This window comes from Scyliorhinus torazame, chromosome 5, assembly GCF_047496885.1.
Source record: "Scyliorhinus torazame isolate Kashiwa2021f chromosome 5, sScyTor2.1, whole genome shotgun sequence".
Lineage (NCBI taxonomy): Eukaryota > Metazoa > Chordata > Chondrichthyes > Carcharhiniformes > Scyliorhinidae > Scyliorhinus > Scyliorhinus torazame.
Window position 1 is genome coordinate 93,658,590 of NC_092711.1, and position 24,086 is coordinate 93,682,675.

General features: G+C 46.6%; 1 protein-coding gene and 1 gene segment (V, D, J or C); both read right to left on the minus strand.

Annotated features, from left to right (window-relative positions):
* LOC140418994 (uncharacterized) overlaps positions 1-24,086 on the minus strand; it is a 578,165-nt gene that overhangs the window by 30,320 nt on the left and 523,759 nt on the right. The window lies entirely within an intron of this gene.
* On the minus strand, positions 595-19,734 carry LOC140418973 (Ig heavy chain C region-like). The segment is given in 5 exon segments: positions 595-1,031; positions 2,736-3,044; positions 3,871-4,182; positions 4,382-4,681; positions 19,664-19,734. Coding segments are annotated over 5 exon segments (1,332 nt in total).

Consider the following 24,086-nt stretch of genomic DNA (forward strand, 5'->3'; position numbering starts at 1 on the left):
GGTTGCAGTGGATTAATTTATGCCCCTTCTTCTCTCTTTTGAGGAAGTGGCAGTAGAGTGCATTAACTAATGCCCCTCCTCCTGTCTCTGTGGGGGAGGTGGGGGGACAGTGGATTACCTAGGGGCTCCTACTGATTTTGTAGGAGAGGTGGAGATATAATGGATTAAACATTTCCCTTTCCCCTCTCCGTGATGGGCGATTGTTGGTCCTTGTTTCTGTTTGATTCTCAATTCAGTTCCCAGTGGGTGTGATGCAGCAATTTTAAGCTGGCATCAATTTTAAAGGGATGGGCAATGGGAGAAGCAGGAACACCGAGATCTAAATGTGATGTGTTTGTCTGTCTGAAATGGGAAAGTGTCCGATTTCTCCTCAGCGGGAAGAAAGTCAATGAATATATTTTGTGAATCCTGCAATTAACGAATTTTACTCTGTCTCCAACCCAGGGTGTATCTGAGCTGGGAGCTCTGGTTGGACCAGACCTGGGGCTGAGACCTGTAGAAATCCGGGTCTCATTGAACAGATCTAATATCAGCAAAGTGGAAGCTCCATTAATTAAGCGGCTGTACATTTAAATCACAATTGGAGGAAAAAAACCTTTTTAATTTTTTTATTTAGTTCGAAATGCAACTGATAGATTCTCATTGACATGAATTAACGGTGTCCATCAGAGCGAGGGAAATGTTCACAAAACTGGGTTTACCGCTGGATTTATCAACCGTTCTGTTGATGATCTTCAAGGGGATGGCTTCATGTCCCACCACACAGGAGTAAGAAGCGCCGCTGGCCCACTCCTCCGCTGCAATGGATAACAGGCTGTACATGAAGAAGGAGCTATTGCCGTTCTCCGCCATCACCTCGGTGTTCTTGTAGTTCCCGGGATTCACCGGCTTGTCATTGACGGTCCACTTGACGAAGATCTCTCGGGGGGAGAAACCTCTCACTAAGCAGCTGAGGGAGACGAATCTCTGAGCGGAGACGTCTTCAGCCGAGGGCAGGAGGACAGAGACGGACGGTTCCCGCGGGTTGGGATCTGCAGAAAATGTACAATAAATGTAAATAAAATGGGGAATTCTGGAGACAATGGAACCGCGGGTTAGATGTGAGAGAAATGTGTTTTGTGTTGGATTTTAAAGGTTTCCATTTTCCACTTTGGGATCTGTCCGGTTTCCGAGCTCGGAGCAGAGGTGGACACAAGCCTTTTCCCTGAGAATTTACATATTGGATTCGAAAGTTTCAGAATGTGGATAGCAGGGGAACGGACCATTCGGCCCAGCTGTTCTGTGCTGGTGTATAAACTCCACACCAGGCTCCTCCCACCTTACCCCAAGAGGATTGGGAAACTGCCAATGTAACACCCTTATTGAAAAGGGAGGGAGTCAAAAACAGGTAACTATAGGCCAGTGACCTTAACATCTGTCAGTGGGAAACGGTTCGAGTCCATTATAACGGATCCAATCGCTCAGCATTTAGAAATACTCAATATAATCAACAGAGTCAGCGCGGCCTCGTGAAGGGTAAATCATGCCTGACAAATTTATTGCCCTTATTTGAGGTGATAACGAGAAGGCGAGAGAGAGGGGGGCCAGTAGATGTAATATACATGAATTTCAAAACTGTGTTTAATAAATGAATGTTCTATTCCCACGTTTGCAGATGACAAAAAATAGGTAGAAAGGCAAGTGGTGAGGATTACAGAAAATACACAGAGGGACCGAGAATGTGAGGTTAGACACTTTGGTAGGAGGAAGTACATAACTGAATATTATTCAGATGGAGAAAGACTGGAGAAAGCTGAAGTAACGGGGGAATTGGGGGTCCTCGTGCAAAAATCACACAAAGCAAGTTCTGCAGGTAATATGGAGACAAATTGAATGTTGACATTCATTTCAAAGGGAATAGAATATAAACATGGGGAAGTCTGGCTAAAACTATACAAGGCATTGGTTAGACTGCACCTGGTATACTTTGAACAGTCTCGGCGCCCTTATCTAAGGAAGACAGATTGGTTTTGAAGGCAGTCCAGAGAAGGTTCACGAGGTTGATCCCGAGTATGGAGGGATTTCCTTATGAGCTGAGGTTAAGTAGGCTGGGCTGTACTTATTGGAGTTTAGAGGAATGAAGGCCACCTAATTGAGACATGAAAGATTCTCAGGGAGCTCCTTAGGATAGATGCTGAGGGGTTGTTTTCCCGTGTGGGAGCGTCTAGGACCAGCGTGCATGATCACAAAGTGAGGGTTCGCCCATTTCAGACAGAGATGAGGTGGAATTTCCTCTCTCAGAGAGTAGGGAAGCTGTGGAATTATTTAACCCGAGGGGCTGTAGATTCTGGGTTGTTCAGTATGTTCAAGGTTGAGGGAGACATACTTTAAATCTGTGAATGCGTCAAGAGATATAGGGATAAGTCGGGAAAGACGAGTTTAAGATTATCACATCAGATCAGTCATCACCTCACTGCAGGCTGGACCGGTGTTGATGGGCCCAATGGCCAACGTCTGTTCCTCAGTCTTGTGGTCTATGGTCTCGCTCCATCTAAACCCAATATCACTGTTGGGTTTCATTGTTCATTCATCTGCATATCAATTTCCCCCTTAAACTCTAAACGCCCAGAGTATTTAGTTAGTGGAATTACCAATCAGAATGGACCATAAATACACTGAATGCTAAATACTGACCGCTGCACTGACACTAGAAATAGACACGATGGCTCACTTATTGCTTCAGTCTCACCGCTCACCAATTTTTTTGTGGATTGAAATTCTTAAAGGAGTTGGCAGGTCCTGATGGCTCGCCACACAGTCAAACACAGCCCCACTCAGCCAGGCTTGTGTCGAGATGTTTAATTTGCTGACCACGCTCTCAGTATCTGCTCCAGGCTGGTCGGCAATCTCTGATTTCAGCGGCTTCTTCGCTTCACTCCAGGACACGTTGACTCCATAAGGAGCATTCGAAATGACGCAGGTTAAGGTTACAGTCGCCTCCAGTAAGACCTGTTCTATTGGTGGTGGCAGTATTGTTACTGAGGCATCAGTGCAAAGGGAAGGATCTGCGAATGAAAAAAGTGGAAATCAACCCAAGTTTGATCTTCAGAATCAGGACAACAGGATTCAGCCTGAACTCTAAATGGGAATGAATCAACTTCGAAACATCAACCTCTAAAGACCGCCTTTAATCCTCTATACGCAATGGAAAATCAGTTTGGTTTGTGAAAACTATTCTCATTGTGAAATACAGTCAGCCCCGATATCGTTCGAACGAATCAGTATTTCAGCATTCCCAATACAAATATTCCATTCCTGATCTCAGGAACGAAGTACTGGAGGCTGATCCATAAATAGGTTGGATGAACTTTCCAACGCTTTCCCCCGGAGCTGTTATCAGTTAAGTGTTTGAGACACCCACTGACTCTCAAATATAATCAGCCGTCTCAGGATAAAGCTGGTATCAAGTCCACCAGGGGCTGGTTTAGCACGGGGCTAAATCGCTGGCTTTTAAAGCAGACCAAGGCAGGCCACCAGCGCGGGTCCAATTCCCATACCAGCCTCCCCGAACAGGCGCCGGAATGTGGCGACCAAGGGCCTTTCACAGTAACTTCATTTGAAGCCTACTTGTGACAATAAGCGATTTTCAATTCATTCATCCACCTCACTCACTAAATTACTTCAAATTATAGGGATAAATTTATTTCTATATTCATAAAATCGTGAATGATAAGCAACCCTCATGCAGCTCTTACATCAGAATGAAACACAAACTACATGGCAGTAAATTAGAAGTTGTTCTGTGCTTTGTACTAACTCCAGTAAATTCCTGATTTGGATTAACATCAGAGTGCAGGATGATTTATTGTTTCCTCTGTTTGTGTCTCTTACCAGACGCAGTGATATTTTGACTTTGTGTGACCTCTTGATGAGTGACCTGGCAGGTATAGACCGCTTTGCTGAACCATTCCCCAGCGGAGACTGTCAGCCGACTGCTCGCCGAGAAGTTCCCGTTCACTTCACAGGGGGGCGAGGTGACAAATCCTGAACCCATGGGTTGTCCATTCTTCAGCCACTTCACCGTCATTGACTTTGGATGGAAATCGTTGATTGAACAGACCATGGTTGCAAATTTCTGTCTTGAGATTTCTTCATTGGAACTCACGGTGAGGAGAACATTTGGAGTGTTGACAGGTGGAGGGCCTTCAAGAAACACAAGTTAGACATTTCTTGAGGAAGATGTTGTAACGAATAAAATGACGAATTATATTTTAACAGTTTCTCTGTGGTCACTATTTCGCGCAGGAATCAGAACTATGCAGAGAACCATAAATGTGTAATCACCAAAGATGTAAATAAAGTAATCAAAGCGTCTGTTTCTCACAGTTTCCACAACACTTACATTTCATTCCAATGCGCTTGTCTGAGCCGCTGTGTCGAACCTCACAGCTGATTTCGCTGCATCCCCCCTCTGACTCGGTGATGGTTAACTGACTGCTCAGGGTGTAGGTTCCCTTCTTGTTTCTCACTGACGGGTATTTCTTAACTCCAGTGGTGATCAGCTGCCCATCTTTCTTCCAGGTAAGGCTGGTGATTTCTGGGGAGTAGTCCATCGCCAAACAGCCGAAGGTCACGGAGCCGTCGCTGTTGTGTTGCTGACAGGAGGAGACCAGGCTGTAGAGAGTGGGCGGAGACGGTGTCGCTGGGGGAGAATGGTCCATTCAACAAGTTAGACTCTGTTATTTGTGATTTATAAGTTAACAAGCACTTCAAAATGTGACCATGCGTTTATCCGAATATTTTCTCATTAAACGTTACATCCACATTTCAGCGTCTATCATTTGGGGATCACCATCTCTATGGCCCCTCAATAGAAACTCACATCTCTCTCTCCATCTCTATCACATGACAAAAAATAGCATTTTGATGCCACCTGAATGATGTAACTTTCATTGAATTGAATGAGAGGAGCAGAGGGTTTTCCCCATTATTTCAGCCATCATGTAAAATAAAATGTAAATGGCGCCATAATCACAGAGACTGCTCTCCTTTTCAGAGCTGACTTGTGGTGATTTGACCTGAGGGTCAGCACATCTCAGATGAGGGGCAAGTTTGAGAATGGTGGTCTTCATGAGAACCTCAGCCGATACAGCAATTGAACTCGCGCTGTTGGGGTCGCTTTCCATCACGAACCAGCCGCCCAGCTAACTGAGCTGTGTACGTCACAATCCAGCTAACTGAGCTGTGTCCGTCACAATCCAGCTAACTGAGCTGTGTACGTCACAATCCAGCTAACTGAGCTGTGTACGTCACAATCCACCTAACTGAGCTGTGTACCTCACAATTCAGCTAACTGAGCTGTGTACGTCACAATCCAGCTCACTGAGCTGTGTATGTCACAATCCAGCTAACTGAGCTGTGTACCTCACAATTCAGCTAACTGAGCTGTGTGCGTCACAATCCAGCTAACTGAGCTGTGTACGTCACAATCCACCTAACTGAGCTGTGTACCTCACAATTCAGCTAACTGAGCTGTGTACGTCACAATCCAGCTCACTGAGCTGTGTATGTCACAATCCAGCTAACTGAGCTGTGTACCTCACAATTCAGCTAACTGAGCTGTGTGCGTCACAATCCAGCTCACTGAGCTGTGTACATCACAATCCAGCTAACTGAGCTGTGTACGTCACAATCCAGCTAACTGAGCTGAGTACCTCACAATTCAGCGAACTGAGCTGTGTACATCACAATCCAGCTAACTGAGCTGTGTACATCACAATCCAGCTAACTGAGCTGTGTACGTCACAATCCAGCTAACTGAGCTGTGTACACCACAATCCAGCTAGCTGAGCCGTGTACGTCACAATTCAGCGAACTGAGCTGTGTACGTCACAATCCAGCTAACTGATCTGCGTACCTCACAATCCAGCTAACTGAGCTGCGTACGTCACAATCCAGCTAACTGAGCTGTGTACGTCACAATCCAGCTAACTGAGCTGTGTACGTCACAATCCAGCTAACTGAGCTGTGTACGCCACAATCCAGCTAACTGAGCTGTGTACGTCACAATCCAGCTAACTGAGCTGTGTACGTCACAATCCAGCTAACTGAGCTGTGTACGTCACAATTCAGCGAACTGAGCTGTGTACGTCACAATCCAGCTAACTGATCTGTGTACCTCACAATTCAGCGAACTGAGCTGTGTACGTCACAATCTAGCTCACTGAGCGGTGTACATCACAATCTAGCTCACTGAGCGGTGTACGTCACAATCCAGCTAACTGGGCTGTGGACATCACAATCCAGCTAACTGAGCTGTGTACGTCACAATCCAGCTAACTGGGCTGTGGACATCACAATCCAGCTAACTGAGCTGTGTACGTCACAATCCAGCTAACTGAGCTGTGTACGTCACAATCCAGCTATCTGAGCTGTGTACGTCACAATCCAGCTAGCTGAGCTGTGTACGTCACAATCCAGCTAACTGAGCTGTGTACGTCACAATCCAGCTAACTGAGCTGTGTACGTCACAATCCAGCTAACTGAGCTGTGTACGTCACAATCCAGCTAGCTGAGCTGTGTCCGTCACAATCTAGCTCACTGAGCGGTGTACGTCACAATCCAGCTAACTGAGCTGTGTACGTCACAATCCAGCTAACTCAGCTGTGTACGTCACAATCCAGCTAACTGAGCTGTGTACGTCACAATCCAGCTAACTGAGCTGTGTACGCCACAGTCCAGCTAACTGAGCTGTGTACGTCACACTCCAGCTAACTGAGCTGTGTACGTCACAATCCAGCTAACTGAGCTGTGTACGGCACAATCCAGCTAACTGAGCTGTGTACATGACAATCCAGCTAACTGAGCTGTGTGTGTCACAATCCAGCGAACTGAGCTGTGTACATGACAATCCAGCTAACTGAGCTGTGTACGTCACAATCCAGCTAACTGAGCTGTGTACGTCACAATCCAGCTAACTGAGCTGTATACGTCACAATCCAGCTAACTGAGCTGTGTACGTCACAATCCAGCTATCTGAGCTGTGTACCTCACAATCCAGCTAACTGAGCTGTGTACGTCACAATCCAGCTAACTGAGCTGTGTACGTCACAATCCAGCTAACTGAGCTGTCGATGTCACAATCCAGCTCACTGAGCTGTGTACGTCACAATCCAGCTATCTGAGCTGTGTACGTCACAATCCAGCTCACTGAGCTGTGTACGTCACAGTCCAGCTAACTGAGCTGTGTACGTCACAATCCAGCTAACTGAGCTGTATACGTCACAATCCAACTAACTGAGCCGTGTACCTCACAATACAGCGAACTGAGCTGTGTAGGTCACAATCCAGCTAACTGAGCTGTGTACGTCACAATCCAGCGAACTGAGCTGTGTACGTCACAATCCAGCTCACTGAGCTGTGTATGTCACAATCCAGCTAACTGAGCTGTGTACGTCACAATCCAGCTAACTGAGCTGTGTACGTCACAATCCAGCTAACTGAGCTGTGTACGTTACAGTCCAGTGAGGGTGTGTGAGTGAGGGTGTCTGAGTGAGGGTGTGTGAGTGAGGGTGTGTGAGTGAGGGTGTGTGTGTGTGTGAGGGTGAGTGAGTGAGGGTGTGTGAGTGACTGTGTGTTGTGAGGATGTGTGAGTGAGCTGTGTGAGTGAGAGTGTGTGAGTGAGGGTATGTGAGTGAGGGTGTGTGAGTGAGTCTGTGTGAGTGAGTGTGTGTGAGTGAGGGTGAGTGAGTGACGGTGTGTGAGTGAGGGTGTGTGAGTGAGGGTGTGTGAGTGAGGTTGTGTGAGTGAGGGTGTGTGAGTGAGGGTGTGTGAGTGACGGTGTGTGAGTGAGGGTGTGTGAGTGAGGGTGTGTGAGTGAGGGTGTGTGAGTGAGGGTGTGTGAGTGAGGTTGTGTGAGTGAGGGTGTGTGAGTGAGGGTGTGTGTGAGGGTGTGTGAGTGAGGGTGTGTGTGTGAGGGTGTGTGAGTGAGGGTGTGTGAGTGAGGGTGTGTGAGTGAGGGTGTGTGAGTGAGGGTATGTGAGTGAGGGTGTGTGAGTGAGGGTGTGTGTGTGAGGGTGTGTGAATGAGGGTGTGTGAGTGAGTGTGTGAGTGAAGGTGTGTGAGTGAGGGAGGGTGTGTGAGTGAGGGTGTGTGAGGGAGGGTGTGTGTGTGAGGGTGTGTGAGTGAGGGTGTGCGAGTGAGGGTGTGTGAGTGAGAGTGTGTGAGAGTGTGTGTGTGAGAGTGTGTGAGTGAGGGTGTGTGAGTGAGGGTGTGTGAGTGAGGGTGTGTGAGTGATGGTGTGTGAGTGAGGGTGTGTGAGTGAGGGTGAGTGAGTGAGGGTGTGTGAGTGAGGGTGTGTGAGTGAGGGTGTGTCAGTGAGAGTGTGTGAGTGAGGGTGAGTGAGTGAGGGTGTGTGAGTGAGGGTGTGTGAGTGAGGGTGTGTGAGTGAGGGTGTGTGAGTGAGGGCGTGTGAGTGAGGGCGTGTGAGTGAGGGTGTGTGAGTGTGGGTGTGTGAGTGAGGGTGTGTGAGGGAGGGTGTGTGAGTGAGGGTGTGTGAGGGAGGGTGTGTGAGTGAGGGTGTGTGTGTGAGGGTGTGTGAGTGAGGGTGTGTGAGTGAGGCTGTGTGAATGAGGGTGTGTGAGTGATGGTGTGTGAGTGAGGGTGTGTGAGTGATGGTGTGTGAGTGATGGTGTGTGAGTGAGGGTGTGTGAGTGAGGGTGTGTGAGTGAGGGTGTGTGAGTGAGGGTGAGTGAGTGAGGGTGTGTGAGTGAGGGCGTGTGAGTGAGGGTGTGTGAATGAGGGTGTGTGAGGGAGGGTGTGTGAGTGATGGTGTGTGAGTGAGGGTGTGTGAGTGAGGGTGTGTAAGTGAGGGTGTGTGAGTGATGGTGTGTGAGTGAGGGTGTGTGAGTGAGGGTGTGTGAGTGAGGGTGTGTGAGTGAGGGTGTGCGAGTGAGGTTGTGTGAGTGAGGGCGTGTGAGTGAGGGTGTGAAACGGTGTGTGTGTGTGAATGTGTGTGTGAGAGGGTGGGTTAGTGAGGGTGTATGAGGGTGTGTGTCACTGAGGGGGTATGAGAGAGGGTGTGTGTGAGGGTGTGTGAGTGAGGGCGAATGAATGTGGGTGGGTGAGTGAGAGCTGTGAGTGTGTGTGTGTGAGAGGGTGTGTGAGAGGGTGTGTGAGTGAGGGTGTGTGAGTGATGGTGTGTGAGTGAGGGTGTGTGAGTGAGGGTGTGAAACGGTGTGTGTGTGAATGTGTGTGTGAGAGGGTGGGTTAGTGAGGGTGTATGAGGGTGTGTGTGACTGAGGGGGTATGAGTGAGGGTGTGTGAGTTTGTGTGTGTGAGTGACGGTGTGTGTGAGTGAGCTGTGTGAGTGAGGGTGTGTGAGTGAGGGTGTGTGAGTGAGGGTGAGTGAGTGAGGGTGTGTGAGTCAGGGTGTGTGAGTCAGGGTGTGTGAGGGTGTGTGAGTGAGGGTGTGTGTTTGAGGGTGTGTGAGTGAGGGTGGGTGAGTGAGGGTATGTGAGTGAGGGTGTGTGAATAAGGTTGTGTGTGAGTGAGGGTGTGTGAGTGAGTGAGGGTGTGTGAGTGAGTGAGGGTGTGTGAGTGAGTGAGGGTGTGTGAGTGAGTGAGGGTGTGTGAGTGAGGGTGTGTGAATGAGGGTGTGTGTGTGAGGGTGTGTGAGTGAGGTTGTGTGAGTGAGGGTGAGTGAGTGAAGGTGTGTGAGTGAGGGTGTGTGAGTGAGGGTGTGTGAGTGAGGGTGTGTGAATGAGGGTGTGTGAATGAGGGTGTGTGAGTGAGGTTGTGTGAGTGAGGGTGAGTGAGTGAAGGTGTGTGAGTGAGGGTGTGTGAGTGAGGGTGTATGAGTGAGGGCGAATGAATGTGGGTGGGTGAGTGAGGGCGAATGAATGTGGGTGCGTGAGTGAGAGCTGTGAGTGTGTGTGTGTGAGAGGGTGTGTGAGTGAGGGTGTGTGAGTGAGGGTGTGTGAGTGAGGGTGTGTGAGTGAGGGTGTGTGAGTGAGGGTGTGTGAGTGAGTTTGTGTGTGTGAGTGAGGGTGTGTGAGTGAGGGTGTGTGAGTGAGGGCGTGTGTGTGAGGGTATGTGTGTGAGTCAGGTTGTGTGAGTGAGGTTGTGTGAGTGAGGGTGTGTGAGTGAGGGTGTGTGAGTGAGGGTGTGTGAATGAGGGTGTGTGTGTGAGGGTGTGTGAGTGAGGGTGTGTGAGTGAGGGTGTGTGAGTGAGGGTGTGTGAGTGAGGGTGTGTGAGTGAGGGTGTGAGAGTGAGGGTGTGTGAGTGAGGGTGTGTGTGTGAGGGTGTGTGAGTGAGGGTGTGTGAGTGATGGTGTGTGAGTGAGGGTGTGTGAGTGAGGGTGTGTGAGTGTGAGGTTGTGTGAGAGGGTGTGTGAGTGTAGTGTGAGACGGTGTGTGTGTGAATGTGTGTGTGAGAGGGTGGGTTAGTGAGGGTGTATGAGGGTGTGTGACTGAGGGTGTGTGTGATTGAGGGTGTATGAGTGAGGGTGTGTGTGTGAGGGTGTGTGAGTGAGGGTGTGTGAGTGAGGGTGTGAGAGTGAGGGTGTGTGAGTGAGGGTGTGTGAGTGAGGGCGTGTGAGTGAGGGCGTGTGAGTGAGGGCGTGTGAGTGAGGGCGTGTGAGTGAGGGTGTGAGTGAGGGTGTATGAGGGTGTGTGTGAGAGGGTGTATGAGTGAGGGTGTGAGTGAGGGCGTGTGAGAGAGGGTGTGTTAGTGAGGGTGTGTGAGTGAGGGTGTGTGAGAGTGAGGTTGTGTGAGAGGGTGTGTGAGTGTAGTGTGAGACGGTGTGTGTGTGAATGTGTGTGTGAGAGGGTGGGTTAGTGAGGGTGTATGAGGGTGTGTGACTGAGGGTGTGTGTGACTGAGGGTGTATGAGTGAGGGTGTGTGTGTGAGGGTGTGTGAGTGAGGGTGTGTGAGTGAGGGTGTGAGAGTGAGGGTGTGTGAGTGAGGGCGTGTGAGTGAGGGCGTGTGAGTGAGGGCGTGTGAGTGAGGGCGTGTGAGTGAGGGTGTGAGTGAGGGTGTATGAGGGTGTGTGTGAGAGGGTGTATGAGTGAGGGTCTGAGTGAGGGCGTGTGAGAGAGGTTGTGTGAGTCTGTGTGTGAGAGCGTGTGTGACAGGGTGTGTGAGTGAGGTTGTGTGAGAGGGTATGTGAGCGAGGGTGTGTGAGTGGGGGAGTGAGACGGTGTGTGTGAATGTGTGTGTGAAAGTGCGGGTTAGTGAGGGTGTATGAGGACGTGTGTGACTGCAGGTGTATGAGTGAGGGTGTGTGTGAGGCTGTGTGTGTGAGGGTGTGTGTGTGAGGGTGTGTGAATGAGGGTGTGTGAGTGAGTGAGATCTATGAGAGTCAGTGTGTGAGGGTGTGTGAGTGAGGGTGTGTGAGTGAGGGTGTGTGAGTGAGGGTATGAGAGTGAGGGTGTGTGAGTGACGGTGTGTGTGAGAGGGTGTGCGAGTGAGGGTGTGTGAGTGAGGGTGTGTGAGTGAGTGTATGTCAGTGTGGGTGTATGAGGGTGTGTGAGTGAGGGTGTGTGTGTGAGGGTGTGTGAGTGAATGTGTGTGAATGAGGGTGTGTGAGTGAGGTTGTGTGAGTGAGGGCATGTGTTTGAGGGGCGTGTGTTTGAGGGGCGTGTGTTTGAGGGTGTGTGAGTGAGGGTGGGTGAGTGAGGGTATGTGAGTGAGGGTGTGTGAATGAGGGTGTGTGTGTGAGGGTGTGTGAGTGAGGTTGTTTGAGTGAGGGTGTGTGAGTGAAGGTGTGTGAGTGAAGGTGTGTGAGTGAGGGTGTGTGCGCGAGGGTGTGTGAGTGAGGGCGTGTGAATGAGGGTGTAAGTTTGGCGTGTGAGTGAGGATGAGAGAGTGAGGGTTGTGTGAGTGAGGGTATGAGAGTGAGGGTATGAGAGTGACGGTGTGTGAGTGACGGTGTGTGTGAGAGGGTGTGTGAGTGAGTGTGTGTGATTGAGGGTGTGTGAGTGAGGGTGTGTGAGTGAGGGTGTGTGAGTGAGGGTATGTGAGTGTGGGTGTATGAGGGTGTGTGAGTGAGGGTGTGTGAGTGAGGGTGTGTGAGTGAGGGCGAATGAATGTGGGTGGGTGAGTGAGGGTGTGTGTGGGTGGGAGAGTGGGAGCTGTGAGTGTGTGTGCGTGTGAGAGGGTGTGTAAGAGGGTGTGTGAGAGGGTGTGTGAGAGGGTGTGTAAGAGGGTGTGTGAGTTTGTGTGTGTGAGTGAGGGTGTGTGAGTGAGGGTGTGTGAGTGAGGGTGTGTGAGAGGATGTGTAAGTGAGGGTGTGTGAGAGGGTGTGTGAGTGAGGGTATGAGAGTGAGGGTGTGTGAGTGACGGGGTGTGTGAGTGAGGGTGTGTGAGTGAGGGTGTGTGAGTGAGGGTGTGTGAGAGAGGGTGTGCGAGAGAGGGTGTGTGAGTGAGGGTATGTGAGTGTGGGTGTATGAGGGTGTGTGAGTGAGGGTGTGTGAGCGAGGGTTTGTGAGTGAGGGTGTGTGTGTGAGGTTGTGTGAGGGTGTGTGTGTGAGTGAGGTTGTGTGAGTGAGGTTGTGTGAGTGAGGTTGTGTGAGTGAGGTTGTGTGAGTGAGGGTGTGTGAGTGAGGGCGTGTGAATGAGGGTGTAAGTGAGGGCGTGCGAGTGAGGTTGTGTGAGTCTGTGTGTGAGAGGGTGTGTGAGTGAGGTTGTGTGAGAGGGTGTGTGAGTGAGGGTGTGAGACGGTGTGTGTGTGAATGTGTGTGTGAGAGGGTGGGTTAGTGAGGGTGTGTGTGACTGCGGGTGTATGAGTGAGGGTGTGTGAGTGAGGGTGTGTGAGTGAGGGTGTGTGAGAGTGAGGGTATGAGAGTGAGTGATGGTGTGTGTGAGAGAGGATGTGTGAGAGGGTGTGCGAGTGAGTGTGTGTGAATGAGGGTGTGTGAATGAGGGTGTGTGAGTGAGGGTGTGTGAGTGAGGGTGTGTGAGTGTGAGGGTGTGTGTGTGTGAGGGTGTGTGTGTGTGAGGGTGTGTGTGTGAGGGTGTATGATTGAGGGTGTGTGAGTGAGGGTGTGTGTGTGAGGGTGTGTGAGTGAGGTTGTGTGAGTGAGGGTGTGAGAGTGAGGGTGTGTGAGTGAGGGTGTGTGAGTGAGGGTGTGTGAGTGAGGGTGTGAGAGTGAGGGTGTGAGTGAGGGTGTGTTTGTGAGGGTGTGTGAGTGAGGGTGTGTGAGTGAGGGTGTGTGAGTGAGGGTGTATATGCAAGGGTGTGTGAGTGAGGGCGTGTGAGTGAGGGTGTGTGAATGAGGGTGTAAGTGAGGGCGTGTGAGTAAGGTTGTGTGTGAGAGGGTGTGTGAGTGAGGGTGTGAGTGAGTGAGGGTGTGTGAGTGAGGGTGTGTGAATGAGGGTGTGTGTGTGAAAGGGTGAGTGAGCGTGTGTGAGTGAGGGTGTGTGTGAGAGGGTGTGTGAGTGAGGGTGTGAGTGAGTGAGGGTGTGTGAGTGAGGGTGTGTGTGTGAAAGGGTGAGTGAGCGTGTGTGAGTGAGGGTTGATGTGTTAGAGTGGGTGAGTGCGTGGTGCTGAAAAAAGTTGAGTGAGAAAAGAATTTAGAACTGGGACAATGAACATTCCTGCGACTTAACGGATTTTCATTTTGCAAATGGGATTTTTGTGCCCGTAAAAGTCTTGTCACATTGTGTCAGAGAGAGTGTGTTGTGTTTATTCATTCTTGTGATGTAGGCTCGGCCTGCATTTATCTTCCATCCCTCATTGACTTTGAGAAGATGCTGAGCTTCCTTCTTTAACCATTGCAGTCCATGTGGTGTTTCCCCGAGTCCGATACATGATGTTGAACCAGCGGCAGTGCAGGAACGGAGATATATTACATAGTCATGATGGTGAATGGTGAGGAGGGGACCTTCCAGTTGGTGATGTTCCCATGTGTCTATTGTCCTTGTCCAAATGGCCGCTGTCATCGGTTTGGAAAATGCTGCCTACGGAGACACGATGAGCTTCAGCAGCGGATGTTTAGATAGTAGACAGGCTTTGGGGAGTCAGAAGATGGGTTTTCACCTTTGATCTGTTCTTCTGGCCTCAAAATTTCTATGACTCGCCCAGATCACTTTCTGGTCCATGTTGATCACCAGGAGGTTGTTAGTGGTTTTCAATGATGGTAATGCCAGTCAATGTCAAGGGGCGGTGGTTAGATCTGTTCTTACTGGAGGTGAGCATTGCCTTCAATTGGGTGACTTGACTGTTACTTACCACTTGTCAGCCAGAACCGGATGGAGCCTCCATGTTGCTTTATTTACAGGTTTATTTAGTGACTGCACAGTTGCAAATTGTGCTGAGCATGGTGCAATCATCTGCCAACAACCCCTGTTCAGACCTGATGATGGAAAGAAGGCCATTGATGAACAAGCTGAAGATGGTTGGACCTGGGACACTGCCCTGAAGAAGTCTCGCAGTGATGTCCTAGAACTGAGCTGATTGGCCTCCAGCAATGGAATCCATCCACCTTGGTGCTGGTGGTGACTCCAACCAGCGGAGATTCTTCCCCTCATTCCCATCCATTCATTCTTTGTTTGGGCTGCTTGAGGTCTCACGTTTCAATGCTGCCTTGATTTGGCGGCACGGCAGCACAGTGGTTAACCCTGTTGCTTCACAGCACCAGGGACCCGGGTTCGATTCCCACTTGGGTCATTGCCTGTGCGGAGTCTGCACGTTCTCCCCGGAGTCTGGGTGGGTTTTCTCCGAGTGATCCGGTTTCCTCCCACAAGTCCCGAAAATCGACCTGTTAGGTGGTTTGGATATTCCGAATTCTCCCTCTGTGTATCCGAACAGGCGCCAGAGTATGGTGACTGGGGGCTCTTCATAGTAACTTCATTGCAGTGTTAATGTAAGCCTACTTGTGACAATAATAATGATTATTATTATTGATGTTAGTTCAGTCGCTCTCACCTGTGTATCTGAAAGTGTGTGCGTGTCTGAGTGTGTGTGTGAGGGAGAATTTGGGTATGTGAGAGCCCGTGACTGTGTGTATGCATGTGTCTGCATGCATGCGTGTGATTGTTTCTGAGAGAGATGGATCAAGAGAGTGGGAGAGAGAGAGTACACGTGTGAGTGTGTGTGTGCAAGAGAGTATCTGTGTGTGAGAGAATATCTGTGTGTGAGAGCGCGATTGTGTGTATTTCTGCGAGCGACAGGATATCTGTGTGTGTGAGGGAGCAAAATAGTGTGCACAGGAGAGAGACTGCATGTGCAAAATTGTGTGTGTGAGACAGCATGTGAGTGAAAGAGTGCTTTCACAAGAGAGCATGTGTGTGAGAGAGCATGTATGCACCAAAGCATGTGAGTGAGACAGCATGTATGTGAGAGCATGTGTGCGAGAGATCATGTGTGTGAGAACACGTGTGTGTGAGTGTGTAACAGACCATATGTGTGAGAGAGCATGTGTGCAAGAGAGCATATGTGTGAGAGAGCATGTGTGTGAGAGAACGTGTGCATGAGACAGCATGTGTGCAAAAGAACATGTGTGTGAGAGAGCATGACTGCGAGACAGCATGTGTGAGAGAGCATGTGTGCGAGAAATCATGAGTACGAGAGAGACCATGAGGTGTGTCAGAGTGCGTGTGTGCAAGAGAGAATGAGAGAGAGTGTGTGGGTGTGAGCGTGTGTGTCAGAGTGTGTGTGTGTGAGAGCATGAGTGTCGAGAGTGAGTGTATGAGAGAGTGTGTATGTGAGAGCATGTGAGTGAGAGGGCATGTGTGTCAGGGAGCGTGTGTGCAAGAGAGCGTGAGTGTGAGAGATATGTGATTGAGAGAGTGTGTGTGAGAAAGCATGTGTGGGAGAGTACATGGGTGTGAGAGCATGTGTGCAACAGAGCAAGTGTGTGAGAAAGCATATGTGTGAGAGAGCATGTGTGTAAACGAGCATGAGTGTGAGTGAGCAAGTGAGTGAATGTGCGAGAGAGTGTGAGTATCAGAGCGCATGTGTATGAGAGAGCATGTATGCAAGAGAGGATATATGTGTGAGAGAGCAGGAGTACAAGAGAGCATGTGTGAGCGAGAGGCTGTGTGTGTGAGAGAGCGTGTGTGTGAGAGCATGTGCGTGAGAGAGCATGCCTGCAAGAGACCATGCATGTCAGAGAGAGTGTATGTGTGAGAGAGTGTATGTGTGAGAGAGTGTATGTGTGAGAGAGTGTATGTGTGAGAGAGTGTATGTGTGAGAGAGTGTATGTGTGAGAGAGCCTGTATGTGAGAGAGCGTTTTTGTGTTGGAGAGATGTGTGTGACAGGGCATGTGTGTGAACGAGCGTGTGTGTAAGAGATAATGTGTGCGAGAGTGCATGTGTGCGAGAGTGTGTGTCTGTGAATGATTGTGTATGTGAGTGAGATTGGTAAAACGTGTAAGAGAGAGTGTGTGTGAGAGAGGGAGATTGTCTGAAAGAGAGAGAGGGATAATGTGCCTGTGTCTGTGAGAGAGCGAGTGACAGTCTGTTGGTGTGTGAGGGAGAGTTGGAGAGAGAGAAAGTTGGAGACAGAGAGTATGTAAGAGAATGAGTGTGTGAGGCAATGCGTGTGTGACCGAGTATGTGTGTGAGAGAGACTGTGTGTTTTTGAAGAGCTATCGTGTATGTGAGAGTGTCTGTGAGAGAGAGTGTCTGTGTGTTTGAGGAATAGTCCGGGTTTCTGGGAGAGAGGGAGTGTGTGAGGGAGAAACAGTGTGCGGATGAGAGTGTACCTAGTGTGTCAAATTTCACTCTGAAACACAGGGGATCGAATCATTCAAACTGCTTGATTCTAATTGATAAATGGTCAACTTACGACAAATGAAATTAATAACCACTGTGAAAATAAACTGATAAAAATTTCAAACTCCCTTCGCCTTTCAGCTATTTCTCCTGTCTGAACTGGGCAGAATGTATTTTCACTGAGAATGAACACATTAAATAGAACAGATTGAGGGGAGTTTAATGTCTGTGACAGAGTTCCAGTGTTTGATAAGAAATAAACAAACCAGGAAACATTCACATTGGAAACTGATTACCCGATTTGATCCAATGTCTTAATTAAATACAATCAACAAAACAATGGAGGCGGGCCACCTCATCAACCGGAGCAAATAAATGTATTGTTTTCTAAATTATTTTCAGGGCAATTAAACATTCTCCAATATTTTGATATAACACGCCAGTATGCTACCCAATTGTAGCAGTTAATTTATGTTGAATTAGTTAGTACTAAAGTCGCATTGCAAGTTATTGCCAATTGTCAATTAGTTGACCTGTCAGCTGATTTGTACTCATAATATAAATAATAAAACATGGTTCTCTGTAATTCAAAACCTGCTCCTGCCTGAAATTTGATAAATATTTGGATTTAATTAAATATTAAACTTCAAATTATCGGATGGAATAATTCAGACATGTGTAATATCTAGAAAATGATGGAGAAATGTTTTTGTTCAATTTACGAGTTAAGAAGAAATAAGCTTGAGGCTCAGATATAATCTATTCTTCGATTGTATAATTTGTTTTATTTCAATAATGTTATATTGTGTACAGCACAGCTCTGCGAGACAGGATGTTATTATTTTTTGCAAAGCTAATATTCTCTTTTTGTAATTAAATTAATCTCTTTGAATTTCAAGCTTTTACTTGTCAAGCTCCAGCACTGTGCAGTCTGGACATTCCTACAATTCAGATAAAATCATAAGAACAATTCCTGCACTGTCAGCGACTTCCACCTCCGAGAAAACTCTTTATGATTAGGTCAGAGACAACTACAAATGACGTTGAAGAGATAATTAATATTCTTGCTGCTGCACATAAATAATACTATAACCGGATACATAAATTGCCAAACTGCAATATAACACTCCTATTTAAGTAACTGCAAACGTAATCAGAGAAATAAAAATTAATTCAAATATATCTTGTGTAATTGAACAGTGCTGTAGAATCAGTATGTTATTATTAAAACAGTTTCATAAATAATCACAAAATATTCCCAGCCTACAAACTTTTCCGGTCATGCTGATGGTGTGCAAAGCACAGCAGAATTGTGGAAGGAGATTGATGATTAATGATATTAATATGGAAACATATTTGGATAATATGGTGATAATACCGCATTATAATTGTTTAAGTTATATTAATTTTACTCACGAATTTGAAAACGTTTTAATTAAATAGTTTCAGACTGCAGTAACGAATTGCGTTCTTAATGACGCCATGGTTTAGTTTAATCAGTAATCAGTAGGTAAAATTTAAAAATGTCAATCAAATCTTTAATTCCTTTCTTTATTTTCGAAACCGGCCACGTTTACTCCCCACAATTGTGTTTCAAGGAGATTCAAACGCGCAAACCTTTTTACATTTAACCAGAAAACGTGTAACTGCTCAATGTCACCCAGTTTGAACAATGCAGAAACAACGTAGAAACAGAAAACCGCTTCACAAATTGTACTTATTCAAAGTCACCCAGACACACCATCTCCTCAGCAGCAAAACACCAAAACTCATCGTGAGGACTGAACCCGTTTCATTGAGAAGCAGCTCAATTCTACATTCAACAGAATCAAACGTAACATTTCAAAAACATCTGAATATCGAATCCAGCAAATCAGTTCGGCACCAAATGTATGAATTATCAAACTAAATAGAAATACAGAACAACAGTAATATCACTGTGAGCAGGTGGGGTATGTCCAAAATATTTTTGAAACTTTACCATATTTTATTCATGTTGGACCATATTTCAAACGCATTTCAACAGTTGACAGGAGAGATAAAAGCTGCATCCATCAATCCCACCAAGATGGAACATTGAAGAAAAGCCAGGCTGTGATTGCAGGAACAAATTATGTTCGGAAAGAGCATTTAAAACTGTGGCTTAGTTTAATCTGCAATCATCACTTTTAAAAAACTCTAAAATCCTGACCGTTGTCCACCCACAATCGTGTGCCAAGCAGTTTCAAACACGTGTCTTATTTTCATTCAATTACAAAACATGGAAACGCTCAATATCACCGAGTTTAAAGAATATAGAAACGCCAGAATTGTTTCACAAATTTTACTCATTCAAAATCACCCAAACACAATCTCCTCAGCAGAAAAACACTAAATTACATCACCGAGGGGCTGAAATTCGTCTCATGGAGAACCAGCTCAATTCTACAAACAGCATTTCAAGAAAATTTATATCTAGAACCCACCAAATCCGCCTTTCAGCAAGTGAATTAACAATTAAAACAAACAGAAATATGGAAGAATATCATCAGCATTGTCAATAAGCGGGAAGTGTTCAATAAATTGACACAGATACTGCAGCATATTTTGTGAATATTGGGTAGATTTCTAACACTTGTGCAGGAGGTGGTAAAATCTGCAGCCACCAGATTTCACCGAGATTAAACATTGCAGAAATACCAAACTGTTTAACAGGCGTTAGGTATTTAAAGTAACCCAGCCACACAGTGTCCTCAGCAAATAAACATCAAATCATAACAACCAGGGACTGAATCCCTCAGCAGAACCTTTTATCAACAGGCAGAATAATTCCTTTTTCAGCAGAATCACATAAAACATGACAACAAAATCTCAATACAGAATCCAGCAAACCCGCAATTCAGTGAACGAATGCATTGTTAAAATAAATAAATAAATAAAACAAAGACTCAAGTAAAACAGTTCATAAATAATTGAATGATTCTTACCTGCAGTCACCGTCACCATGGTGCCTTGTCCCCAGTAGTCGAAGTAGTCACAGTGTCACATTCCCTGGGCAGCTCCGTACAATAACCGGACCTGCACAAAATAGACAGAAATCCACCATTATTTTAAATATTCACAAACCAGAGACAAGGTAAAATCACGGTAAATTTTCATTAAACTAGAATTGTACTTGTGGAGATCGCTTGCTGTTCAGAAACGACCCTAATGTTTTATATTTCAGAGTAACATCTGATCATGTTCTTGAAATCACCAACTAACGAGTGAATAATTGTCACAGATTTCCATATTAATTATTGCCATTTTGTCAGTGCTGGATATGAATAATACTTCACTGTAAATAAAGTTGGATTGTAAAAGCGAGCACTGAGCCAGCCTCAGTTAATTGGTGCTGAGGGGTTTTTTGTATTGACAGTAACTGCTGTGCCCCAGTTATCACAGTGAGACACAGCGTGTCAAATACTGCGGCAGACTGTTAACTGTAAAATACAGAGATTTAATTTCACCGTTCACTCAAAAAACTAACTGTCTCTTCCAAGAGCGAATCTGTGAGTTATTTCAGCTTGTCCTGGTCATTACATTTATAAAGAGGATCGGAACACTTTTAAACCCTCTGGGCACATTTAGCGTGTCGTTCCACGGAGATAAAGTGGAAGATTGTTCTACCTTTTCACAAACTAATATTTTGTTTTATTTAAGCCTCATTTAAGTTGACAATCCTGCTGTGGCCCTGATCACCAATTTGGACAAACTCTTTCTCTGAGGTTTTTGTATGAGGATGTCGCTGTGCACAGCACTGTGACCCACTGCTGTAGTCACAGTGACAGACACCCGCACAAAAACTGCACTCACTCTCTGTTCAGTCCTGCCGCTCAATATTCACTTCAAATAGACGATTACGTCTGATCTAATTTACAATTTAGGCAGAAGTTTATCAAACCCAATGCACATACACTTTCTCCAAGTATCAGAAATAATAAAACGAGGATTATATCCAAGTCTGTATTTGCTGAAACTGTTAACAGTAAACATCAACAGACGAAAGCTCCTCCTTTTAGATCGATTGATTTGTTCGGTTTTACTGTTTAATTTTCTCTGTGTCAGTTATGTAAGAAGGAGCTTGTGTTTTGACTCTGATCACTGACATAAATAATTACATTTGAATCAAGTACTGACCTTCAGGTTAAGGTGCAAGTTGCTGAATTCGCTCTCGAGCTGTTCTTGTGCGGGTCCAGCCCTGGTTCCTCTCGCTGTGGTCTCTTGCACAGTAATAGATGGCGGTGTCTTCGGTCTTCAGGTTCGTCATGGCCAAAGAGAAGATGTTGTTTGAAGTGTCTTTGGAAGCAGTGAATCGATCTTTAATGGCTGGGGCGTAGCCGTTGCTGGATGAATCATAGTAGCTAACGAGCCACTCCAGCCCCTGTCCGGGAACCTGGCGGATCCAACCCATCCAGTAGCTGCCAAGATCGAAGCCGCTGGTTTTACAGGTCAGCCTCAGGGAGCCACCGGGACGCCCGCTCTCTGCCTCCGGCTGAGTCAACACAACCTCCGACTGGACACCTGTAAAAATATATCAAAAAGCCCGAGGATTAATGCTGGTGAAATGATGGGTGACTCTGGAACATTCCAGAGAGAGACTAACACTGAGACAGTAACAGTGAGAGACTTGGACAATAAAAACTACTCACGGGATAAGAAAGTCAGCAACAAACTGAGAGAAATGGCCCACCTCATCCTTCTGGTCATTTGGGGGAAATGGTTGTGTCTGGAACTCAGTGAACAAACCAGCTCCCGGACTGTTGGATTCGGGTCCCAGTGAGCGGCATTTAAATACCCGGCAGAAGGGGGCGGGTTTCCCTGGTGGAGGCGGCGACTGGATCCACGTCCCACCTTCCACACCCCCAACAGAATGGACCCAGAGATTTACTATAGGTTATTATTAAAATGGACATTTATCTGTATCGGGATAGTGGTTTGTCTGAATGGATTCATTGTAATGTCTCTCCTCATCCTAATCTAAATTATATTTTCGCACCTGTTAATAAAAGTGAATTCGATTGTAAACTCAGTCCTTTTCTTTCTACTCTTCAACATAATGGGATGAACACAAACAGGTTAAATTATATTAACAGGGAATAACATGTCTCTCTGTCTGATTTGTAACAACTCCGGTTCTTTATCCCATTAAAACAATAACTTATAACTTAAGTCGGCAGCACGGTAGCACAGTGGCTAGCACTGTGGCTTCACAGCGCCAGTGTCCCAGGTTCGATTGCCGGCTGGGTCACTGTCTGTGCGGAGTCTGCACATTCTTCCCGTGTCTGCGTGGGGTTCCTCCGGGTGCTCCGGTTTCCTTCCACAGTCCAAAGATGTACGGGTTAGGTGGATTGGCCATGCTAAATTGCCCTTAGTGTCCAAAACGGTTCGGAAGGGTTGTTGGGTTCCGGGGATAGGGTGGAAGTGAGGGCTTAAGTGGGTCGGTGCAGACTCGATGAGCCGAATGGCCTCCTTCTGCACTGTATGTTCTATCAGGAGAATTGTTCTCGATTTCTGTAACTAAATACGGGCAATGAATAAAGTGATTTACTTAAAGTGTGGAAGACTCTCATTAAACAATGTCGGTCTGGGGACAAGAAGAAACTCTCACATTAGACAATGTTTCTCCTGGTATTTCTGGAACTGTCCCTGAGCCTCAGACAGTCCTGTGAACATTAGCGGTAAAAGAAGCCCACTTGTCTGATAAGTAAGCAGCGAGTTGACAGAGAAACAGAAAATTCACATCAGCTTTTGACAGAGAAGTTAATGAATCGGAATAGACACGGCGATCAGTAAAGTTATCCTTCAGCATCCAAATCATTGCCGCTAATTTTACTGACCACCGGCTGTCGAACATTCCCGGGTGTTGGGAACACAGGATATCAGGACTTTGTGGCCTATTAAGCACTATCACAAGAATAAATGTTTTCTCTTCCACTGAAGCAGGTCATGAACTGGTCATTCCTCCACTCATTGGCAGCAATGAGTGTGACTGTTAAACAATGGAAATCAGCACAAATTAAACTGTACAGAACACGGTGCTAATCGGGTTCAAGAGACGCCCCCGTTTAAATGAAGTCAACAACTCCGAAAATATTCCAGGAATCCCGGCGGGTTCAAGGCAGAATTATGATTTTCTTTTAATTTAACTTATTTTTTTTGCAATTCCACTCATCTTATTGGGCTTGTGGACTTGGTCCGTCAACACCACTCACTCTCACTCCATTAGGTTCTTAACAAACGGACTTTAATAACTACAGTGACCTTTACTCGGAATCAATGTAAATTAAATAGCAGTTAGTCCGTTTACTATTTTCCGATGGCGTTTAATCTCAAAGTGAACAGAACATTCACTGAATATGTTGGTTTGATGGATCACCATTTAAAAAGTTTAGTTCATGTGAGACTGAAACATTTATTGTTTAAATGGATAAATCCCATTTTATCCATTCATATTCAGGCTAATCTGCCCCACACAGTATTTGGCAGCAATCCAGCCCCCTGCAGTCAGGCAGGCTCGAAAGTTCAATGTTGTTTACAGGAAACATCTGGATTTTTTTTTTCAAAGATCTGTTTCTTCAGTACTGACCGCTTGGCTGCAAGCCAACTTCAAACTCTTAACATTGTCAATGAGGACTATTTATAAATACATCTACCCAGCAACAGTACTGGAGATCATTTTATGTTTTAAAATTGTGAACCTATTTGAACTGCTCCCCTCTCTAAGGAAAGGATAATTATCCAGCTTCTCTGACCCCTCTGAGCAGCAATATCCCGCTGGAGGATCTCTCCCACATATCATAGCATTGTGATAACTGATAGAAATACAAGCAGACTATCAGACAGAGGGTACATTTTGTAATAGATAAACATGTATATTTATGTATTTTTCCCTGTATTCGTCCATGGAACGTGGGACTCACTGTCAAGATCACCGTGTGATCCCTGTCCTTAATTGCTGGTGAACTGAGTGGTTTGCTGGGCCAGCTCAGAAGGAGCTGAAGGGTCAGACATGTTGCTGTCCGATTGGAGCCACATGTAGGTGAGACCAGGGAGGGATGTCAGATTTCCTTCATTGGTGAAGCAGAGGGGATTTCATGGTCACAGTTAGTATGCATTTCCGATTTATTAATTGAACTCAAATCCCCCCACCGGCTATGGTAGGATTTGTACCCAAGTCCCCGCAGAATTAGCCTGGGCCTTTGGATTACTGGTTCAATGTCATTAATACTCCCCCACCATCCACCCAAAAGATAAAGGGATTACTGATTTGATGTACGGGCCGGGTGTTGGTTGGATGCCTGAATATGTTGATTGACGAATCAGTGAATGAGGTTGATGGATGGATGGATAGTTGGCCCTGAAAGATAC